Genomic DNA, 19835 nt, shown 5'->3' with positions numbered 1-19835 from the left:
CACCAGGGAGCTGAGCAGTATCATCTGCTCATTCCCTCTGCTGCATGCAGGGTCCTAATGTCCCCCTGAAGGAGCCCATTGCACACATCTGGTCCCTTGGCTCTTGTGGCTGCTGCTCAGGGGATGCAGCCACTGATGGCCTGGCTCCGGTGGCCGTGGGGCTTGTCTTAGTGGATCTCACAAGACTGTACAACACAAACAACAGCAACAGAAAAGCATAGACCGCAGCCAGAATCTCCCATCCCCCCATTTTCCCTGAAAAAGGTCTATATACCTTACAGGCTTCTGCCTGAAGATCTGTTGCCAGAGGGAATAGAATTTGTCCATGGTATCACAGGAAGTGCATTTCTGGATACATACTTAGGAGAACTTAAGGCATACTGGCTAGGTTCATTGGAGCAAAAACGAATGGAGGGCTTAGGCACTGTCTTATCCATGACCAGGTTGCTCAGCTCCACCCTGCTGTGAAAGAATCCCTACTGGGGCTGCAGGCCTGCCCTGGGCCCTCCAAGCTATGGAGGGGGGTCAGGATGCAGAGCTGCCACGCCCTTCACCTGGCCTATGAAGCCCCAGTAGCCCAGCACCGTCTCTGCTACTGCCCAGCCCGCCAATGGCTCTGTGCTGGGACCTGCATGGCTGCTAAAGAGAGAGTTTCAATGCGCCTCCCCGCCCCCCTTGGTTAAGCTTTGATTATACTTCTTTGGGCTTGGGCTAGAGCAGGCTTTATTTCAAACTACTCGGTTTCTTTCCTGGATCTTCCCTGGGCTATGCTGGTGCCAACCTCTATTCAATCTCTCTTCTCAGGTTTGTCCCCTCCCTTTTGTTGTCACCATTTAGACTTCTACTGCACATGCCTCAGCAAAGGAATTTCCTCTCACTGTGTCTCCCTGCCCACCTGCTGTTCCCTGGGGAGATTGCAAAGCTGGTCTGTCCTGCCTACTAGGGGATTAGCGATGGTTTGGCAAGGATGCTGCTCCTCCCTGAGTGTCTGTGAGGCTTCCTCTTCCTGGCTCATCAGGCTTACTGTCTGGTCCCATTCAGTCCCTTCACTGGTCAGTAACTAAGTAACAAACTATGTACTGGAAAAGATGCATGTTCCAAGCAGGCTGCGCCTAGGTGCAGACTGATACCCTCCCCTTGGGACACAAAATGTCACCTCAACAATTGGAGGCCACCAAGAACAGACAAGGCAGCTGGGACAATCACATGGTTTGGAGAGCCCATCAATTGCTAGATCAGGGCTGAATTATAAAATTCATCTGCAACAAACCACTTCATCAAAATTGCCTCTTTTATCGAATGCACAGCAACCAACACAGAGAGTCAAAGAAAGCGGAGAAACGAAGGAATATTTAGCAAATAAAAGAATAAGATAAAAACTCTAGAAATCCATCTGGATTATTTCACTAACTGTTTTACCCGATGCTGACAAAGATACTCGCCTGCCCAGGTGAATAATATTGCACAACGTGAGAATTCTGACAAAGCGATTAAGTGTATCAGAACAGAACAAACAGAAATTGCCGAGGTGAAGATATGCCATCACTGAACTAAAAAGTTCAAAGGAAGGACTCAACAGTAGACTAAACGAAGCAGAAAAAAGGATCAGGAAAATCAAAGGAACAGCTGTGAATTCATCCAAATGGAGGTTTGGTGCAGCCACTGTGGAATACAGCCCAGACGGTCTTCAAACAATAGAACTACACACTGTTCTGGGTGTACATCCAAATGCAATAGAATTACTGTCTTCAAGAGATACCTGCACTCCCAAGTTCACGGCAACATTATTTACACTATTCAAGTCAAGAAACCAAGTGGTTATTCATCAGTGGATGACAACTAAAGAAAATGTGGTACATATGTAATGGAATATTGTTCATTCATAGAAAGAAGAAAATATTGCCATTTGCAACAACATAAATAGAACTTAAGAGCATTGTGCTAATGTGATAATTCAGAGAGGGAAAGACAAGCATTGTATGTTCTCATTTATAAGCAGAATCAAAAAAATGAAACTCCTAGGTACAGAGAACAGGTTGGGGGCTGCCAGGGGCAGGGCGTGGTGGTGGGGAAAGTAGGTAAAGGTGGTCCAGTGCACACATGTCCGATGATAAGATAAATACATTGGAGGACACAACGTATGACATGGTGACCACAGTGGACAACACAGCGTGCACATTTGAAAGTTGCTAAAGAGTAAATAGTAAACATTCTCATCACATGAACAAACAATTTGACTATGTGAGGTGATAGATGTCAACAAACTTATTGTGGCAATCATTTTGCAATAATAAAAACACGCACTAAATCATCCCATACTCTAACACTAATGTGCAATGCTCTATGTCAATTATGTCTCAATAAAATGGGGCAGAAGAGCTAAATCTATTTTCTCAAAAGGATTGTTTGCTGTCTGTTTCTTCTATTAAAGCTTCGTGTTCTGCAATGAAATGATAAGGAGTGTAAATAATATTTGCTTCTTTGTAGTTTGTAATACTAAAATTTCAAGTTGCCAGAATAAAAACTGAGAATCTACACTATTGTTTCAAAGTGACCTAGGCCAATGGGACCACACACAGTGTAGGCACATTGGATGGATATCAGCAGCCTCAGTAGCTGAGATGGAAAAGGCCCTGGATTTCTTCCCCGTGACTTTACCACCAAGTCCTATATTGCAGTGACAGGGGGTCCATGGAAACCCTGTCACACACACAGACATTGTCAACCAGATATAAAATCAGAGCTTTTGCCAGTGTGATTTCCTTTGAACACATAGATATTTGAAATCACTGAGTCAAACAAACATTTTGCCAGCCTGAAATATATAAAGAATAATATAAACATACCCATGGACATCTCCTTGCAACATACTAACATTTTATTATTTTTAAACGTGTATAAATACTTAGCAGTATTTAATATTACTTTGCATATCTTAATTTTTATCCAAATACGATTGGACTTTATACATCACTCTGGAACTTTATTTTATTTTTATGCTTAACACAGTTTGTGTAAGTTATTCATATTGATATATGTAGCTTCATTTTATTGCTTCTCGCTGCTTTGTTGTTTTCTATTATAACAATATGCTACAGTTTGTTTTCTGTTTTAACAGCATGCTACAATTTATTGGTTTTTCTCATGCTGGATATTGAGGGTTTGTCTAATGTTTTGCTAGCACCACTTCAGAACAAACATTCTTGTCTTTGCTTCCTTGACAGGAGTGGTGAAGTCCCTCTTGGTCCCCTCGCGAGGGCCACAGAGAAGCAGCGTGTTGTTATCATTTGGGACCTTGTTTACACTAAAAACTGCTTTCAGTTACTGATCAGGTTTTACTCTTTGTATCTGTGCCTTTTGTCTAGCTATATTTTCCTCGTATCTTTTATCTTCCACGAGGATAAACGACCCAGCGCTCACTGGTCCACACGGCCACCTTTGCCCTAGGTCAGGTCTCCATGCGCACCTGGTTCTTTCGATGCGCTCTCTGCTCCATGGAGCAATTGTCTATCTCTGTGCCAGAACTTTCCTGGCTTAATTAATATTGTTTTATATTCAGTTTTCATACTTCTTTTGGGCAAATCTTCCCTTTTCTGGTTCAAAATGGTGTGCTATCTTGGCCCAAAAGCATTTGAAGATCTCTATGTCATGTTTAATGGAAAACCATATTAGAATTATCATTTGATTGCATTCTATTTATATATTGTTTCAGGCAAATTGACATCTTTTCAACATTGAGTTTCCCAATCATGGATATGAGATTTAAGTTTTAAGATTTTTTAGGACTTTCTTTTTTTACTTATTTATTTTAATTGTTGTTCAAGTACAGTTTTCTGTCTTTCACTCCCATCCCAGCCCACCCCTGCAGCGCTCCCCACTTCCCTCCCATTTCCACCCCCCTTAGTTTTTGTCTGTGTGTTCTTTTTACTTGTTCCTGTAAACCCTTCCCCTTTTCCCCCGAAATTTCCACCCCTCTCTCCTCTGGTTACTGTCACCCTGTTATCTATTTCAGTTTATTTGGTAATATTTTGCTTGCTTGTTTGTTTTGTTGTTTAGATTCCTGTTAATGGTGATGTCATATGGTATTTGTCTTTCACCTCCTGGCTTATTTCACTCAGCATAATGCTTTCCAGTTTCATCCATGCTGCTGCAAAGGGTAGGAGCTCCTTCTTTCTTTCTGCTGCATAGAATTCCATTGTGTAAGTGTACCATCGTTTTTTGATCCATTCATTTACCGATGGGCACCTAGGTTGCTTCCAACACTTGGCTATTGTAAATTGTGCTGCTATGAACACCGGGGTGCATAGGTTCTTTTGGATTGGTGTTTCAGGGTTCTTAGGATAAAATCCCAGCAGTGGAATTGCTGGGTCAAAAGGCAGGTCCATTTCTCATTTTCTGAGGAAATTCCATACTGTTTTCCACAGTGGCTGCACCAGTCTCCATTCCAACCAACAGTACATTAGGGTTTGCTTTTCTCCACAACCTCCCAACACTTGTTTGTTGATTTGTTTATGTTGGATATTCTGACTGGTGTGAGGTAGTATCTTATTGTGGTTTTAATTTGCATCTCTCTGATGGCTAGTGATACTGAGCATCCTTTCATGTGTCTCTGGGCGCTCTCCATGTCCTCCTTGGAGAACTATCTGTTCAGGTCCTTTTCCCATTTTTTAATTGGATTGTTTGTCTTCCTAGAGTGGAGTCATGTGAGTTCATGACTCTATATATATTGGAGATCAAACCCTTCTCCAAGGTATCATTGGCAAATTTTTTCCCATACAGCTGGTTCCCTTTTCATTTTACTGATGTTTTCTTTGGCCATAAAGAAGCTTTTTACTTTGATGAAGTTTCATTTTTTTATTCTTTCTTTTATGTCCCTTGCTCTAAGGGGATGTATTGGTGAAGATGTTGCTAAGTAGAATGTCTGAGATTTTCCTGCCAATGTTTTTCTCTAGAACTTTCATGGTGTCACAAATTATATTTAAGTCTTTTATTTATCTTGAGTTTAGTTTTGTATATGGTGTAAGTTTGCATGTAGCTTTCCACATCTCCCAACACTAATTGTTGAAGAGGCTATTTTTACTCCATTTTATGCTTCTTCCCCCTTTGTCGAGTATTAATTGACCATAAAGACATGGGTTTATTTCTGGGCTCCCTATTCTGTTCCATTGATCTATGTGTCTATTCTTATGCCAGTGCCAGGCCGTTTTGTCTACCATGGCCTTGTAATATAGTTTGATGCCAGGTATTGTGATCCCTCCTACTTTGTTCTTCTTTCTCAAAATTGCTGTGGCTATTTGGGGTCATTTATGGTTCCATATAAATTTTCAAAATGTCTGTTCTATATCTGTGAAACATGTCACTGGTATTTTAATAGGGATTACATTGAGTCTATAAATTGCTCTGGGTAGTACTTTCTATTGCTGACTAGTGTCTCTTTGTCTGGATGCAGCACAGTTTATCATTTGCCTGTTGTTGGGCACTTTGTTGGATTGAGGTGCATACAAGTTGTGAGGTCCATACCTCACCCTACGTTTGGGTTTTCATTTGTTCCATCAGTAAATGGTTAGAACAGGGAATCATTCAGTAACAGGCCTGGTTTTATCCCAATGTTGAACAGGCTCCAGTGAACCCTCTTCCTTCCTGCAAGTTAGTAGTTGCTGGTGAACACGAGGAAGACGAAGCCATAAGCTGGCTACATCCTAAAATCCTGGGCTTGGACACATTCCACAATGGCAGCCCCTTCTTGTCTGGGGCCCACGTGGGGCATCACCATGAAGGTCTCAGATGGGGTGAAGTGCCCACTGGAGAGCAGAGGCCTCAGGCAGGGAAGCACTATTTCCTGCAGGCCTGTCCAAGTGTCTCTGAGAAGGAACACGAGGAACCCTTCACCCTATAGCTGCCATTTCTGCCTGGTTCTATGTCACAATCTAGAAGTAGAAACTGTCTGAAATCTAGAAGTGGGCTACTGTGTCACAGCCATTGCATCCCATCCTGGGCACTTCCTCTTATATGACAGGAAGTTGGGCCTCTCTCCTCCCACAGAGCAGAGTCCTGGCTCTCCCAGCACAGGTTAGGACAGAACAGGCTCCTCGGACCTCCAGGATGCTGGTCCCTGACTCCTGGCCCTGCCCTCCTCCTTGCCTGCTGCTGACTCTGCTGCTGGGCTGCACAGGTGAGCATGCCTTGGGATAGATTTTTCTTCTCCCCCCCCTGGACCTTTTCCTGCCCCTGCAAATTTAGAGCCTCCAGGAAAACAGGGAACATCACCCAGTACTTTCACAGAAGGCCAAGAAGAGAGCAATATCTGAGAGCATGAAATCAGGGTCCATTGTTTTTCTCTTTGAGTCCATTGCCTGAACCTGGGTACCAGAGACATCAAAACAGGCGATGCTTCAAACCACAGCAGTGACAACTTTGTGGGTATTAAACCTCTAGTCATCCCAACATCCCTGTGTGAGAAGTGGGACTATCATCTCTAATTTGCAGATGAGGAAACTGAGGCACAGAGAGTAACTTGCCCAATGTTGCCTATGTGAGGCAGAGTTTCAGCCAGAATTCAAGTCCAGGCTGAGCAGCTTCATAGCTGATTCTTTTAACCATGTGATATGGCTTCTCAGTGGAGTCTGATTGGGGAAAATCAGAAAACACAGAGAAGTAAATCAAAGTAAACCAACATCACTCATCAGGCCACTCAGAGACCCAGAATTCAGATTCTGCTGTTGACTCAGGAACTTTGTTGATGGTGTGTTGCATGGTTCCCATGTGCCAAGTATGTTACTGAGTATGTGATATAATCATTTCATTTGGTGTAATCATTTCATTTAATTCTCAAAACAACCTAAGTGCTAGCATGTGAGGCCACACTTCTGTATATACTTGTGTTGCACGTATCTATGTGTGTGTATGAACGGGGTGAAGGAGTGCACACCCACACACCCACACGTGGGATTTTAAAAACGTCTTTCTCTTTTGTTCTCTTCAAATCCTCTTAATCTATATGCAATGATTGAAGAGATGGTTAGTTCCCTCTGTCTCTCAGACACCCTCTCTCCTCTACTTCTCTAAATGTGCTCCTCAGAGCACAAACTTTGAAGACTAGGAAACTTCTCTCTGAGTAAAACAAGTAGAATTTTGTACATTATAATCTTGGCCTCCCTCTTCCATGATGGATGGGGGTGAGGAGGAAGAGGGGATTAAAAGATACAGAGAATCCTGCTTGTATGAATATAGAGGTATCTCTGTATTCATAACATATCCTGCAATCTCAGATGAAGCAACCAGCCCCAGGAAGTAAAATGAGCACTAACCTGTCAATTTCTTGAACACTCACCATGTGCAGAAACTCTTGGAAATTCCTGCATCTCTTACCTCATGTGATCATTATAGCCAAGGTAGATTCCTTTCTCACCCCTAATCACAGAAGAGAAAAAAATAGACAGGTTCAAGGTCACTCAGTGGTACATGGTGGAGCTACTATTCGAACCCAAACAGCCTGATCCCAGAGCTCACAGATTCCCCCATGACCCCACTTCCGTCCCATGAGATGTCTGCCACTTGGGCCAAGGGGGTGGGGAAGGGTGGGTGCTGGGGGGAGGGGTTGTGGTTTTCTGCTCTCGGGTTCTTCCTCTTCCTGCATATGCACAAGATGCTTTTGGTTTTTACTTAGTCGTCTAGTTGGGACACTCCGTGTCCAACATAAATACACAAATTTTCCACTTAAGGTAAGTTTCAGAGCATCAGGGGGAAGTGCGATTGGCCAATTCTCACGTGTAATACAAATATTTATCAAATACCTCCAATGTACCAAAGCATTATGGGAACTCGGGGTGTGTTGGTGAACAAAGAGACGAAGTAGCTGCCCTCATGGAGCTTATATCCCAGTGGGGAGATGACAGTAAACAATAGACAGAATTAATCATTAAATATTATAGAACATCAGAAAGTGATAAGTTTTAGGGGGAAATGAAAGCATTGCTGAATAGGAGAGTTGGGGGATCTGTAAGTTGGGACGTATGTTAAACAGGGATGCCCAGGTGGGCATCACTGAGAAGGGAAGTTTGAGCCAACAGTGAAGAAGGTTGGGAGTGAGCCTTGTTGTTATGTGGGGGAAGAGCCTTCTTGTCAGGGAACAGCATGTGCGAAGTCTGTGAGAGTAGAATCATCCACTTTGGGAAATTATTCAAGCTTTTTCTCAGTGTGAAAAGTTTTTTATTGCAAGGTTTTAAAGGAAGAAGGTACATAATGTGCCATAAGGTTTAAAATATCATAGCATTTAGTTGAGAGTAGATACAACAGGACAGAGAGAAGCAGGTAGAACATTCATACAGACAGAGAGAAATGACTGGTACCAGGACAGTAGCCGGTAGAGACAAGGGGAAGATGGAGACCTGGGTGCATGTGGAAGTGGAGCCACGGGGTTTCTGATGCACAGGATTCAGGTGGGAGAGCAAGACTCCACGTGTTGGTGACCTGAGCATCTGGAACAATAATGGTGCTCAGATGAGATGGAGAGAGCTGGGGGGGAAATGCAGGAGTTCAGTTTGGACATGTTAGCTGTGAGATGTGTATTCATCCAAAGAAAAGTGGGAGTGGGCAGTTGGACATCCAGCCCAGGGTTCAGGGAAAGGACTGGACAGAGATGTAGATGTAAGATTTAGAGATGGACAGACACAGAGTGTAGAGTTTTCTTCTCTCCTTCTCTGTTCCCTCCACTTCTCCCTTGAAGATTAATTCCTGCTTCTCCTGTTTTGTCTCAGCTATCCAGCTTCCCTCTCCTCAGTCTTCTTTTCCTGACTTAAAAACCCAAACTGTGATGTGCTTGGTACCAAAGCACCTGCCCTGCCCAGCACGTGGGGCTGTGTGGTCACAGCCAGCGCTGAGTGGGAGGGGCTCACCAGCTCACACTCTGCAAAGGTGACCCACAGATTCTCTCCCTGAGGAGAAACTGAGAAACAGAGAAAAACACAGGGTTTGTCGGTTTGTCTGCCTCCTCCTCTGAGGGACTTTGTTTTTGCTTTGTCTTGTCTGCCTTTTGTGTCAGAGCCAATAAATTGCTGCCCAATCCAAAGTCAAGAAAAGATTCACCTATGGTAATTTTTTTTCCAATAATTTTCAAGTTTTAGCTCTATGTTTAGGCTTTTGATTCATGTTGCATTTATTTTTTTATGATACAAGATAAATGTCCAACTTTGCTCCTTCAGAGGCGGATATTTAGTTCCCCAGCCCATGTCTTAAAATAGTATTCTATCTTCATTAGACGGTCTTGCCATCCCTGCCGACCATCAGTTGACCATGTATGTGAGGGCTTCTCTCTAGGCTCTCTGTTCTATCCTATTGGTCTCTCCATCTAGTCTAATGACAGGACAACACAACTGTGATTTCTGTAGTTCTGTACAAAGTCTTTAAATCAGGAAGTGGGAGTCTTCTAACTACATTCTTCTTTTCCAAGATTGTTTCATTATTTGTGGTCCTTTAAGATTTTACATGAACTTCAAAATAAGCTTTTTTATGTCAACAGAAAATCCCATTGGTATTTTTATAAGGATTTTATGGAATCTGTAGATTGCTTTAGGTACTGTTGACATCTGAATAATATTAAGTCTTCTAGTCCATGAATGCAGACGTTTTTCTAGTTAAATCAGTTTAGATTTCTTTCAACAATGTTTTGAACTTTTCAGTGTACAAGTTTTTTATCTCAATGGTTAAATTTACTCCTAAATATTTTATATTTGTGGTCTCTATTGAAAAATAGATTAGTTTGCTTAATTTTATTTTGGGGGTTGTTCCTGCTTAGAAATAAGTTTTGCTTCTTTAAAATTGTTAGAAATGTCTTCATTATCTTCCTGATTTTTGGATTTTCTCTCATTTTTTTAGTCAATATAACCAAAGATTTGTCAATTGTGTTAATGTCTTTAAGATGCACTCTTTGTTTTGTTGATTTCTCTGGGTTTTTGTTTTAAGATTTATTTATTTATTTATTCATTCATTTATTTATTTATTTATAGAGAGAGGGGAAGAGAGAAAGAAAGAGAAGGAGAGAAACATCAGTGTGTGGTTGCTTCTCATGTGCCCTCTACTGGGGACCTGGCCTGCAACCCAGGCATGTACCCTGACTGGGAATCAAACCGGTAGCCCTTTGGATTGCATGTTAACACTCAATCCACTGAGTCACACCAGCCATGACTCTCAGCTGTTTTTTAATTCACATTTCACTTATCTCTGCACTAAACTTTATCATTTTCCTCTTTCTGCCTCCTTACATTTGGCGTTTATTTTGCTTTTCTTTGTCTAATTTGTTAAGGTGTATAGTGAGGTTATTGATTCACGATCTTTTCTCTTTTTACACGTGTGCATTTGCAGCCATAAATTTCCCTCTAACACTGCTTTGCATGCATCTTAGTTACAGTGTATTATGTTTTCATCATAATTTGCCTCAAAACATTCTGTCATTGGTCCTGTGATTTCTACCTTGAGCAATTGATTTTTGGAGGTGTGTTACTTGATTTATTTTTATATGTGAATATTCCATTTTCCTTCTGTGATTACTTTCTAGTTTTATTTTGTGAACTCTTTCACCAGTCCACTGCTTGTATAGCTTTTCTTGGAAACTCAAAAAATACCACATACACATGTGGTTTTACAGCCGGTTTCTGTAACAGACAGAAGAGATGTGTGTGGTGGGGAACAGAGCACTGGTCCCCCCAAGAGAAGCCTATCTGTTACTACTTGGAACCTGTGAATATTTTACTTTATATGGTAAAAGAAGTTTTGGAGGAGTCACTGTTGATATGAACACATTTTCCTTATCAGGTGGGCTAGATATAATTACAAAGGTTCTTACAAAAAAAGTGGTAAAAAAATCAAAATTGGAGAAGAGCAAGTGACAATGGAAGCCAGTGGCTGGAGTCATAGAAAGATGGGGATCATGAGAAAAGGCACGTGGGCAGCCTTCAGATTTTGGGAAGGCAGGGAACAGAGCCTCCCGATGATATACAGCTGGGCCGAGACCTTGAACTTGGCTCCATAGCACCAACTTTGGATTCTGACATCCAGAACTATAAAACAATTAATTTCTTTTGAGTTAAGCCACCGAGATTATGGCATTTTCTTCAAACAGCCTAGGAAACAATATAACATGATTGCACAATGGAAAAATACCTCAGCAACTTGAAACCTTGTTTCACTTCTTATTTGAATGACATGTTCATTGTGTGTTGAGAGCTCTGCATGTCATTGTCACTCAGGTGCCCAGCCTGAGGGAGCAGAGCCCAGCTTGACATGTGGGTCACTGCAGAGGAGGGTTCTTGCAATTAAATACATTTCCCTCAAAATACATTCATCACCTGCGGACAGCTCAGAGGTCTAGAGAAGTCCCAGGGTCCCACCCTGCAATGGTCTGGAAGTGGGACACTCCGTGAGGCAGAGTGCGCACAGCTGGAAATGTCTGGTGAAGCATGGCACTTCCAGAGGCAACTCAGCACTTTAACACACTTTTTTTTGTTTAATTCAATGTTAATCACTTTACTATTATAATGACAAGACAGATGACATTTTTTCATAGCCCCTTTGCATTTATGTTAGGGATAACAATGCTTTCTCTGTTGTGAATGCTACTTGTTCCTTTTAAAACATTATTTATCATGATTGAAATATTGTAAAATCTTTATTTTTAATTTTTTAATTGTTCTCAATTACAGTTGTCCCCATTTCTCTCCCATTTCTCTCCCCTGCCCTGTCCACCCGCCCTCTCTCACATTCAATCCCCCCCTACACATTGTCTTTGTCCATGGGTCCTTTATACATGTTCCTTGATGACCCTTTCCCTTCTTTCTCCCATTATTTCCTCCATCTCTCCCCTCTGGTCCTTATCAGTTTGTTCTTTATTTCAATGTCTCTGATTATATTTGCTTGCTTATTTGTTTTCTTGATTAGTTTCCACTTGTAGGTGAGATCATGTGGTATTTGTCCTGTATCACCTGGCTTATTTCACTTAACATAATGCTCTCCAGTTCCATCTATGCTGTTGCAAAGGGTAGGAGCTCCTCCTTCTTTCTGCTGTGTAGTATTTTGGGAAATCTTTCGCAAAATAAAAAATTATAAAACTTTCCATCTTTTTCCTAAGCAATGTATCTAATTTTATACCTTTTACAGACAACTTTCAATTTTAGTAATGGCAACAATGAAATTATTTCACTTTTTGATATTAAACAATAACAACATTAGCTCCCCAAGACACGCCCTGCAACCATATATCAGACTCTGTCATCAATGAGGTGGTCTCAGCATTTTAAATATTATGTTCCCACCTTGAAGTAAGTCCTACTTATTGAAATAAAAACAAGCAAGACAATGACCAGAAAAATTATTTTGAAAAATGAATACAAATCCAATAACAACAGTGACATATCAAACTTATCTATAATAAAGGAAGTAAAAATTTAAGATTAAGGTATCACTTTTTCACTTATATTGGCAAAGATTAAATCTTTAAAAACCTAGAATCTACAGTTTACCAGGGAGTATGCAGCTGGGGGGTGAAAGGGTGGTCACACGTATAAAACCAGCTGGAAGTGTAAGTTGCACTTTTTGGAGAGCCATTTGGCAATACTCATCAAAGCTCTAAAAAAGTCTAATCCCTTTGAACCAATCGTTCCACTTCCAGAACCCTTCTCAAGGACATGACTAAGCACACACCTCCGAACGTGGTCGCAGGGAAACAAGTATGTTAATATGAATTTACTTACCAAGAAAAGGTTTGGAAATAGTTATCTCTGATATAGTTATTCCTGAAAGCCAGAAATTAAATACTTCCTCTTTGCATATTTTCATTTTGTTTTTCTACAACAAGTGTGTGCAGGCATGACTCTGAGATACAGGGTTTCAGTGCCAGACCTCCATAATACAGTAATAATAATTTATTATTACTACTAACTAACAATAATAATAATTTTGCTGGTGGAGCGTATCCGTGCCTTTCAATTGCAAAGAACTCAACCCCTGTGAAGGGTGCCTGTGTCACTTAGAGTTCTGTCACCCTTTTCCGTTTCCTCTGTCTACTCAACCTGGTTCTGAGGAGAAAGAAAAGGTGAACGTGTACTCTGCTAAGTTATTTTGAACTGGGAGGGGGCTTTATAAATAGGAAATGATGTGTTTTTCTATTTCAAAATGTTTGGTGAAATAATATCTGAGTGTATGAAGCATTTAATGTTATTCCTTTATCATACCAGGACTTTGTACCATTTTGTATCAGAGTATTTTCTATGAAGCAAAGGGTCCCAAAATAAAGGCTCATCAGGGGGCCGTAGAAACAGCAGGTGATGTGCATCCTTGTGGGGAGAACAGTAAACTGCCCCCGGGAGGGTTTAGACTCACCTGGAGATGAAACATCCTTGTGTCCAGATCCATTGGGTTTGCCCCGAGCTACTGAGAAACATGGTGCAATCATTCTGTGTTCCTCAGATGCCAGTTCCTTTTCTTATACTCTGCCCAGAAACTAACATGTTTCTTTATAAGCCTGGCCTGTATCCAAGTTTAGTGGGGACATAGCAAATTCAAGTTGCTACAAATCAAGTCCTAGCCCACCACCTATGGCCTTCATGAGGCTTTCTTTCAATGCCTAGTCCCTGTAAAACACACCCAGCTGAGTCCATCATCCTTAAAGCTTCTGATTGTTTCTGATTACTTATTGGTAAACTTTCTTTTCATAATATGAAAGAATTCTCAAATTAAATCATGACCTGGAAAATTAGAGTTCATTGTGTCAATCCCAACTTGTAGCTCAGGTTCAGCTGCGGGTGCAGCACAGTCCGTTTCATGAGAGATGTGAAAGTTGAAATGGGTAAGGATTCAGTGAGTCTTGCAAGAACTGGTTTTCCAGTTTTCTGTAAACAAGTATTATTCCAAGAGATATTCACTTTCTCTGCAGCTCATTTCCTCATCCTCAGAAGACCAGCCATGGCGGCCTTAGTGTCCTGGCCACAGAAGGACTGGCCGAAGTGCTCCTCCTCCTCAGGCTGCAGGGGTCACACTGCCAGCAGCCCCAGAGCTCAGTGGGCAGCCAATCATCACAGGAAAAGGCCCAGTGCACGCCCATCATTGGTGACACTGAGTAGAATGGCTTGGCAGGGAAAAACTTAAACCCACTCTTTGCCACATCACTTTACCTCTCTGTTCCTCACTTTCCTCATTCCTGATAGGGTCTCACATTACAGGTTTTTGTGAGGGTTACATGTATGACACATGCAATGTGCTGAGCTCAGGCCTGCTCAGGGTGTGCACTCCATCAATGAAAGCTGTTGTTGATAAACACTTGACAAAACCCACACGATCACACATGGATGGATAAATAAATGCTTTGTGTTTCCCTCCAGGAGGCACAGGTGAGGAGCTGCAGGTGATTCAGCCTGAGAAGTCAGTGGCAGTTGCAGCAGGAGAGATGGCCACTCTGAGCTGCACCATGACCTCCATTCTCCCCGTGGGGCCCGTCATGTGGTTCAGGGGGACAGGGCCAGGCCGGGAGTTAATCTACAGTCAAAAAGGAGACCACTCTCCCCGAGTAACAAATGTTACAGACGCCACAAAGAAAAACAACACGGACTTTTCCATCCGAATCAGCAACATCACCCCAGCAGACGCCGGTACCTACTACTGTGTGAAGTTCCGAAGAGGGAACCCTGACACGGAGCTCAAGTCTGGAGCAGGCACTCGGCTCACTGTGAGTGGTGAGTACAGTGTGGGATCCTCTGTCCCTGCTGTGTGACAACAAGTCTATAAGAAAGACCATTGTTTTTATAGCAGCAACTAGAAATCAGGTGGTGTGTGCTTATAGTCAGGGTCTGATTCCTGGTCTGATGTCACCCCTTCTGCAGGTCAGGGAAGCTGAGGCCTGGGCAGGTCCTGCTATTTTCTCAGGGCCCACAGCTGGTAAATGGTGGGAAATGTTTGGAGCCCTCTGCTTGACCCCTCTCTCTGCACTTGCCTTTTCCAATCCAGTCCAGCCCCTTGGACCAGGGATGAGGGAACTGAAGGTTTGAGGGACTTGCTCATTATGAGGTCAGACCTCACCCCTGCCCCCAGAGAGCTCTCCCCTCAGTGTGGCCGAGCCCCCTCACTGACACTCACTGACACCCCCTGGGAGCCGGGCTCTGCTCTGGGTGCTGTGGGAGCTGCAGGGGACTGAGCAGGCAGAGCTCTTCCCCACAGAGCTCCGTTCCCCTCCCTGTAGTTGGGAGAGATCCATGCAGGGCAGGGAGGGGGGCGTGTTCCTTTATTTCCTCCTCAGAAGCATCACAGGAGAAGACATTCTTAAGGGGCACAGACTCCTGTTCACTCTGCCAGCCCTGCTGGGAGGAGGTGCCAGAGGTTGGGCGCTCACTGTGGGTCTGTGTGATAAACCCCCTTTATTTCAGGGACCCAGTCACACTGTCACTCAGACCTTGAGCAGAGTTTTTTCACACTATCCTGCACTCTGGGAGAGGGTTCCAAATGTGGGTGACTTAGGTGTCATTCCATTAAGGCCACAAAAGTGCTTATTTTGGGTTTTCTGCTGGAGGCCTAGGATCCTGAATCCTGGAATGTGCACACAAAGGACTGTTAGACCAACCTGCCCAACCCCCCATGCAAAGAAGGGAGCCTGAGGCCAAGGGGTGACAGTGGTTTTGCCCTCGGTCACATGGCCAGTGAGTAGTGGAATTGTCCCAGAGTCCAGTCTGAGTCTAAGCAGGTTCCTTCCTGTCCTCTCATAGGACCCTCTTTCCATGGATAACTTGGGCGCATAATAGGCACTGAATGAAACCTAGTTACACCAAAACATTGAACATTGAGCCAGAATATCCCCCCATCATTTTCTCAAAGTTCACATGCCCCTCACATCAGACCCTGAAGCCCAAGATGACTGAAATCCCCTCCCAGCCTTTGACCTTGTGCCCCCAAATCAAGCATCTACATCAGCACCTATTTTTTATTGTCAATTACAATTGTCCCCACTTCTCCCCCATTTCTCTCCCCTGCCCTGTCCACCCGCCCTCTCTCACATTTGATTCCCCGCACACATTGTCCATGTCTTTGTCCATGGGTCCTTTATACATGTTCCTTGATGACCCTTTCCCTTCTTTCTCCCATTATTTCCTCCATCCCTCCCCTCTGGTCACTATCAGTTTGTTCTTTATTTCAATGTCTCTGATTGTATTTTGCTTGCTTATTTGTTTTCTTGATTAGGTTCCACTTGTAGGTGAGATCATATGGTATTTGTCCTTTACCATCTGGCTTATTTCACTTAATATAATGCTCTCCAGTTCCATCTATGCTATTGCAAAGGGTAGGAGCTTCTTCAACACCTGCCTCACCCTCCAGTGTATGGAGACAGCATTGTTTACTGACAGTGTGTTGATGGATATAGGTTGGTCCCAACCTCTGGCTATTAGAACAGTGATGCAGGGAGATAACCTTGTCCATGTGTCACTTACTCAAGAGGGAGACAGGCACTGAAAGTGGCTTTGCTGGGTCAGAGGGTATGTGAATTTTAGCCATTGTGGATATTGCCAAATTTCCCCCCTATACGTGGTAGCAATGGAGTCCCTACAACTCCTAGACTAGGGCAGGGAAGGTGGCTTTATCCTGAATTTTCAGATAGTAGAGTAGTTCCCCGATGGGGTGTCCCTCGCTTAGGCAACCACAGATTGTATGTGACTCCATCTCAGATCTGCTGCCTCCCTCGTTCCTCTTCCTGCAACTGTTTGCCCAGCCAAACCCCGGACGAGAAGGCAGGGAAACAGGAGGGGACAAGGATCAACATCGTTCTAGAATCCTTATCTTCCCCATGACATTTACTCTTACAACCCGTGCTGTGACAGGGGCTGTTGTTGCCAGGTGAAGACTCTAAGCCTCAGAGAGGGGACCTGACTTGTTATAAGCCGGGAAGCTAAGATTGATTGACCCCAAACAGCCTGACTCACAGCCCCTACTTTACCCCACACCCCACTGTCCTTGTCAAAGGGTGCAGAAAGCTCCAACTCCCTCCTTTTAAATTATTGAATTGTTTTGTTCTTCATCGATACACATTTTTGAAAAGTTCTGGGGGGGGAGGCAGGGCAACTTTACAACCCGGATCAGACAGGCACGCAGATATCACTTGATGTGCTGACCCTGCTCCTAGTGACAGGACTCAGCACATAGAAGCATCGAGGAGGCTTTTCCCCTTTGTTGTTATGCTGTTTGTTCCTCACCGAGCACCTGCAGGAGCAGCCTGGGGACAGTGGCCTGAATAGAGAGGGTCACTAGGGGCCACTGCAGCCCCACAACAGCAGGCACAGCAGTCCTGGATCTGCAGACTGAGGATGAGGAGGGGAGGCGTTTCCTAGAGGCTGGCTGGGGCTCTGTGTGAGCGGAGTTCTTATTCTAGACTCATTTTTGAGGAGCTCATGTCTTTTATTTACTGCTAGAGGAATTCCTTAAAGTCAAGAATTTCTGACAGCTGTCAGAGGGGATGCGGTTGGGGGACTGGATGAACGAAGGTGAAGGGATCACCAAAAACATACATGCATAAGCCACAGGCACGGGGAACAGTGAGGTGATGGCCAGAGGGAAGGGGGGCAGGAGCTGAGTGGAGGATGGATAAGGAGGGTAGGGAAATGAGAATATCTGTAATGGTGTCAACAATAAAATTAAGTTGACAAAATTAACTAAAAAATTCTTAGTGGGAAAAGTGGAGGATGGCAGCCAGTGTTGGGCTTGTGAGGTGATCCACTTACCATGGGGATGGACATGAAGCTTGGCAGCCACAGCAAACACCACAGGACGCAGTGGGAGGTGAGGAGACAACCCCTTCATCTCTCTCAGCCTCCCTTTGCTCCTCTGTAAGTTGGTGATAATCATGGACTCCTTTGGAGAGTGGGAGGATGTGAGGTGCTCTGTCTGAATCTCCCAGCACAGAGTCGCTCCCCAAATCGGGTGTTATTTCATAGCATGGCCCACTCTCTATGGCTGGGCCCCTGTGTCCTCACCTGCAGACAGTGGGCTCTCTCCCCACCCCCTGCAGGAAGGACTGAGGCTACAGTGAGCCTGGGGAGAGGGCAGAGCCTCGGTGAGCAATGGCGTCATCCCACTGCTGGGTGCTCTTGGGCAAGAGCCCTGGGGTCCTCAGTGTCCTTGCGCAGGGGTGATAATTCCAGCTTCCACTCAGGGGTCTGTGAGGACAGGAGGGGATAGCTACAAAGTCCCCAGTGCGTGGGTCAGGGTGTTATTGGGTGTCAGCACCCAGCACGTGAGCTCATGGGCCTAGTCCCCTTCCTGGGCCCACTTCCCAGCTCCGCCACTTCCAGCCTGTGTGACCTCTGACATATCTCTCCCCACACTGTGCCTGGTGTCCTCATCCGTCAGTGACAGCACTGACCTCACAGAGCAGCTCCAAGGACTGAGTGAGTGACCACATGTGAAGTGATCCGAGTGGTGCCTGACACATAGTAAATATTCAATGACTGCGGGCTATGACAGCCTGAGGCCATAGGACCTCTGACGGGCCACTTTCCTTCCCAGGCTTCAATATAAATAGGGTTGGAGGTGGGGTTCAGTGCCTTTCAACGTTGGCTGTTCTAGGAATCACCCGGGAATCTTTGCAAAGGTCCCCAGACCCTGGCTCCACCCTAGGAATTCTGATTTAACTGTCAGACGTGGGTTTGAAAGCTTAGTTTTTTCACTATCTGGAGGCAGAAGGCCCTAAGCTAGGTGTTCTCTGAGGTCACAGAGGAAACCTCATATTCTTTCCCCGACAAAGGTGGCTCCCCCTGCTGCTGGGCTATGAGAACAACACCTTTGGTTGGTGTGGGTGCTTCAGAATCTCATGTGCCAGAGACAGCTCATCTAAGGCCCAAGAAAGTAAGCCTAGGTGAGGTGGTAGGGACACCCTCCCGCAGAGCAGGCCTGTGATGCCAGCCTTGGGGAGAGGCAGCCCAGACACCCTGTCAGATCTGTGCTAGGGACACCGTCCCACGTTTAAACCCGGGTGTGTCTGTGCAGGCTCTGGAACCCCACCACATGCTCAGCCCCAGAGTCCTTACTGCACCACCACACCAGCTTGTCTCTGCCCAACTCTGCTCTACTTTTTGAAAATGCTTCCGGCTTCTGTAAAGAGCTGATCTTCAGGGAAACACCTGTGATCTGGTGTGTTTTGAAAGTCAATTCTTCACATTTGTTTCCTAAGGAGATCATTTTTTAAAAGGGACAGAACCATAATATACTAACTTCTCTGCTTTCTTGTTTATAATCTTCATCCAAGGACATATTTATTGATTTGGGAGAAGGAGGAAGGGACATAGAGACAAACAGAGAGAGAACATAGATGTGAGAAAGATGGATTGGTTGCCTCTCATACACACCCCGACTGGGTCCAAGCCCAAAACCTAACTGTGTGCCCTGATCAGAACTCAGACCTATAAACTTTTGGTGCATGGGACAATGCTCCAACCAACTGAGCCACCTGCCCAGTGCCCTCTGCCTTTTTGATCTGAGGTTTTGCGCAGCAGCTGTGGGGAGAAGGACTTGAGACTTTTCTTGCTGTTCTTGTTGTAGGCAGACATGAGCAGAGCAAGGACAACGGGCCAGGTACTCTGGGTCACAAGGGTGAAAAGCCCGGGGTGCCAAGCATCGAGCAAAACTAGGAAAACAAAGACCTCGACCTCAGGGGACCCTTTCCTGCCCTAGCCTACTGGTGGTCCTGTGGTTTGGACCCCCTGACCTTCCTTCCCTAAGGATAACATCCTGGCTTCAGATGTATTTTAGCTCCAGGCCCAGAAAAGCAGGAAAACCAGGATCAGCTGCATTGACAAATGACCCCCCTGGCG

The 19835-nt window shown here is 44.4% G+C and overlaps 1 protein-coding gene and 1 pseudogene across 2 annotated transcripts in view; one reads left to right on the top strand and one right to left on the bottom strand.

The window, feature by feature from the left end:
* The first annotated feature begins 3221 nt into the window (after positions 1-3221).
* The window catches only part of LOC118985603 (tyrosine-protein phosphatase non-receptor type substrate 1-like), a 35262-nt gene continuing 18648 nt past the window's right edge, over positions 3222-19835 (top strand). Inside the window, exons 1-2 of one of the 2 annotated variants that reach the window (XM_037044290.1) lie at positions 3222-3226; positions 14370-14720. In XM_037044290.1, coding sequence (XP_036900185.1) covers positions 14435-14720 — 286 coding nt within the window. In that variant the 5' untranslated portion in view covers positions 3222-3226; positions 14370-14434. Of the gene's footprint in view, positions 3227-6087; positions 6173-14369; positions 14721-19835 lie in introns of those variants that run through there. The other variant, XM_037044289.1, reaches the window with a different exon arrangement.
* LOC118985825 (L-aminoadipate-semialdehyde dehydrogenase-phosphopantetheinyl transferase-like) lies at positions 13053-14186 on the bottom strand (annotated as a pseudogene).

The sequence above is a fragment of the Sturnira hondurensis genome, unplaced genomic scaffold (assembly GCF_014824575.4).
Source record: "Sturnira hondurensis isolate 20B ecotype Veracruz unplaced genomic scaffold, ASM1482457v3 Scaffold0004136, whole genome shotgun sequence".
Classification (NCBI taxonomy): domain Eukaryota; kingdom Metazoa; phylum Chordata; class Mammalia; order Chiroptera; family Phyllostomidae; genus Sturnira; species Sturnira hondurensis.
This window is presented reverse-complemented; position numbering and strand designations above follow the sequence as displayed.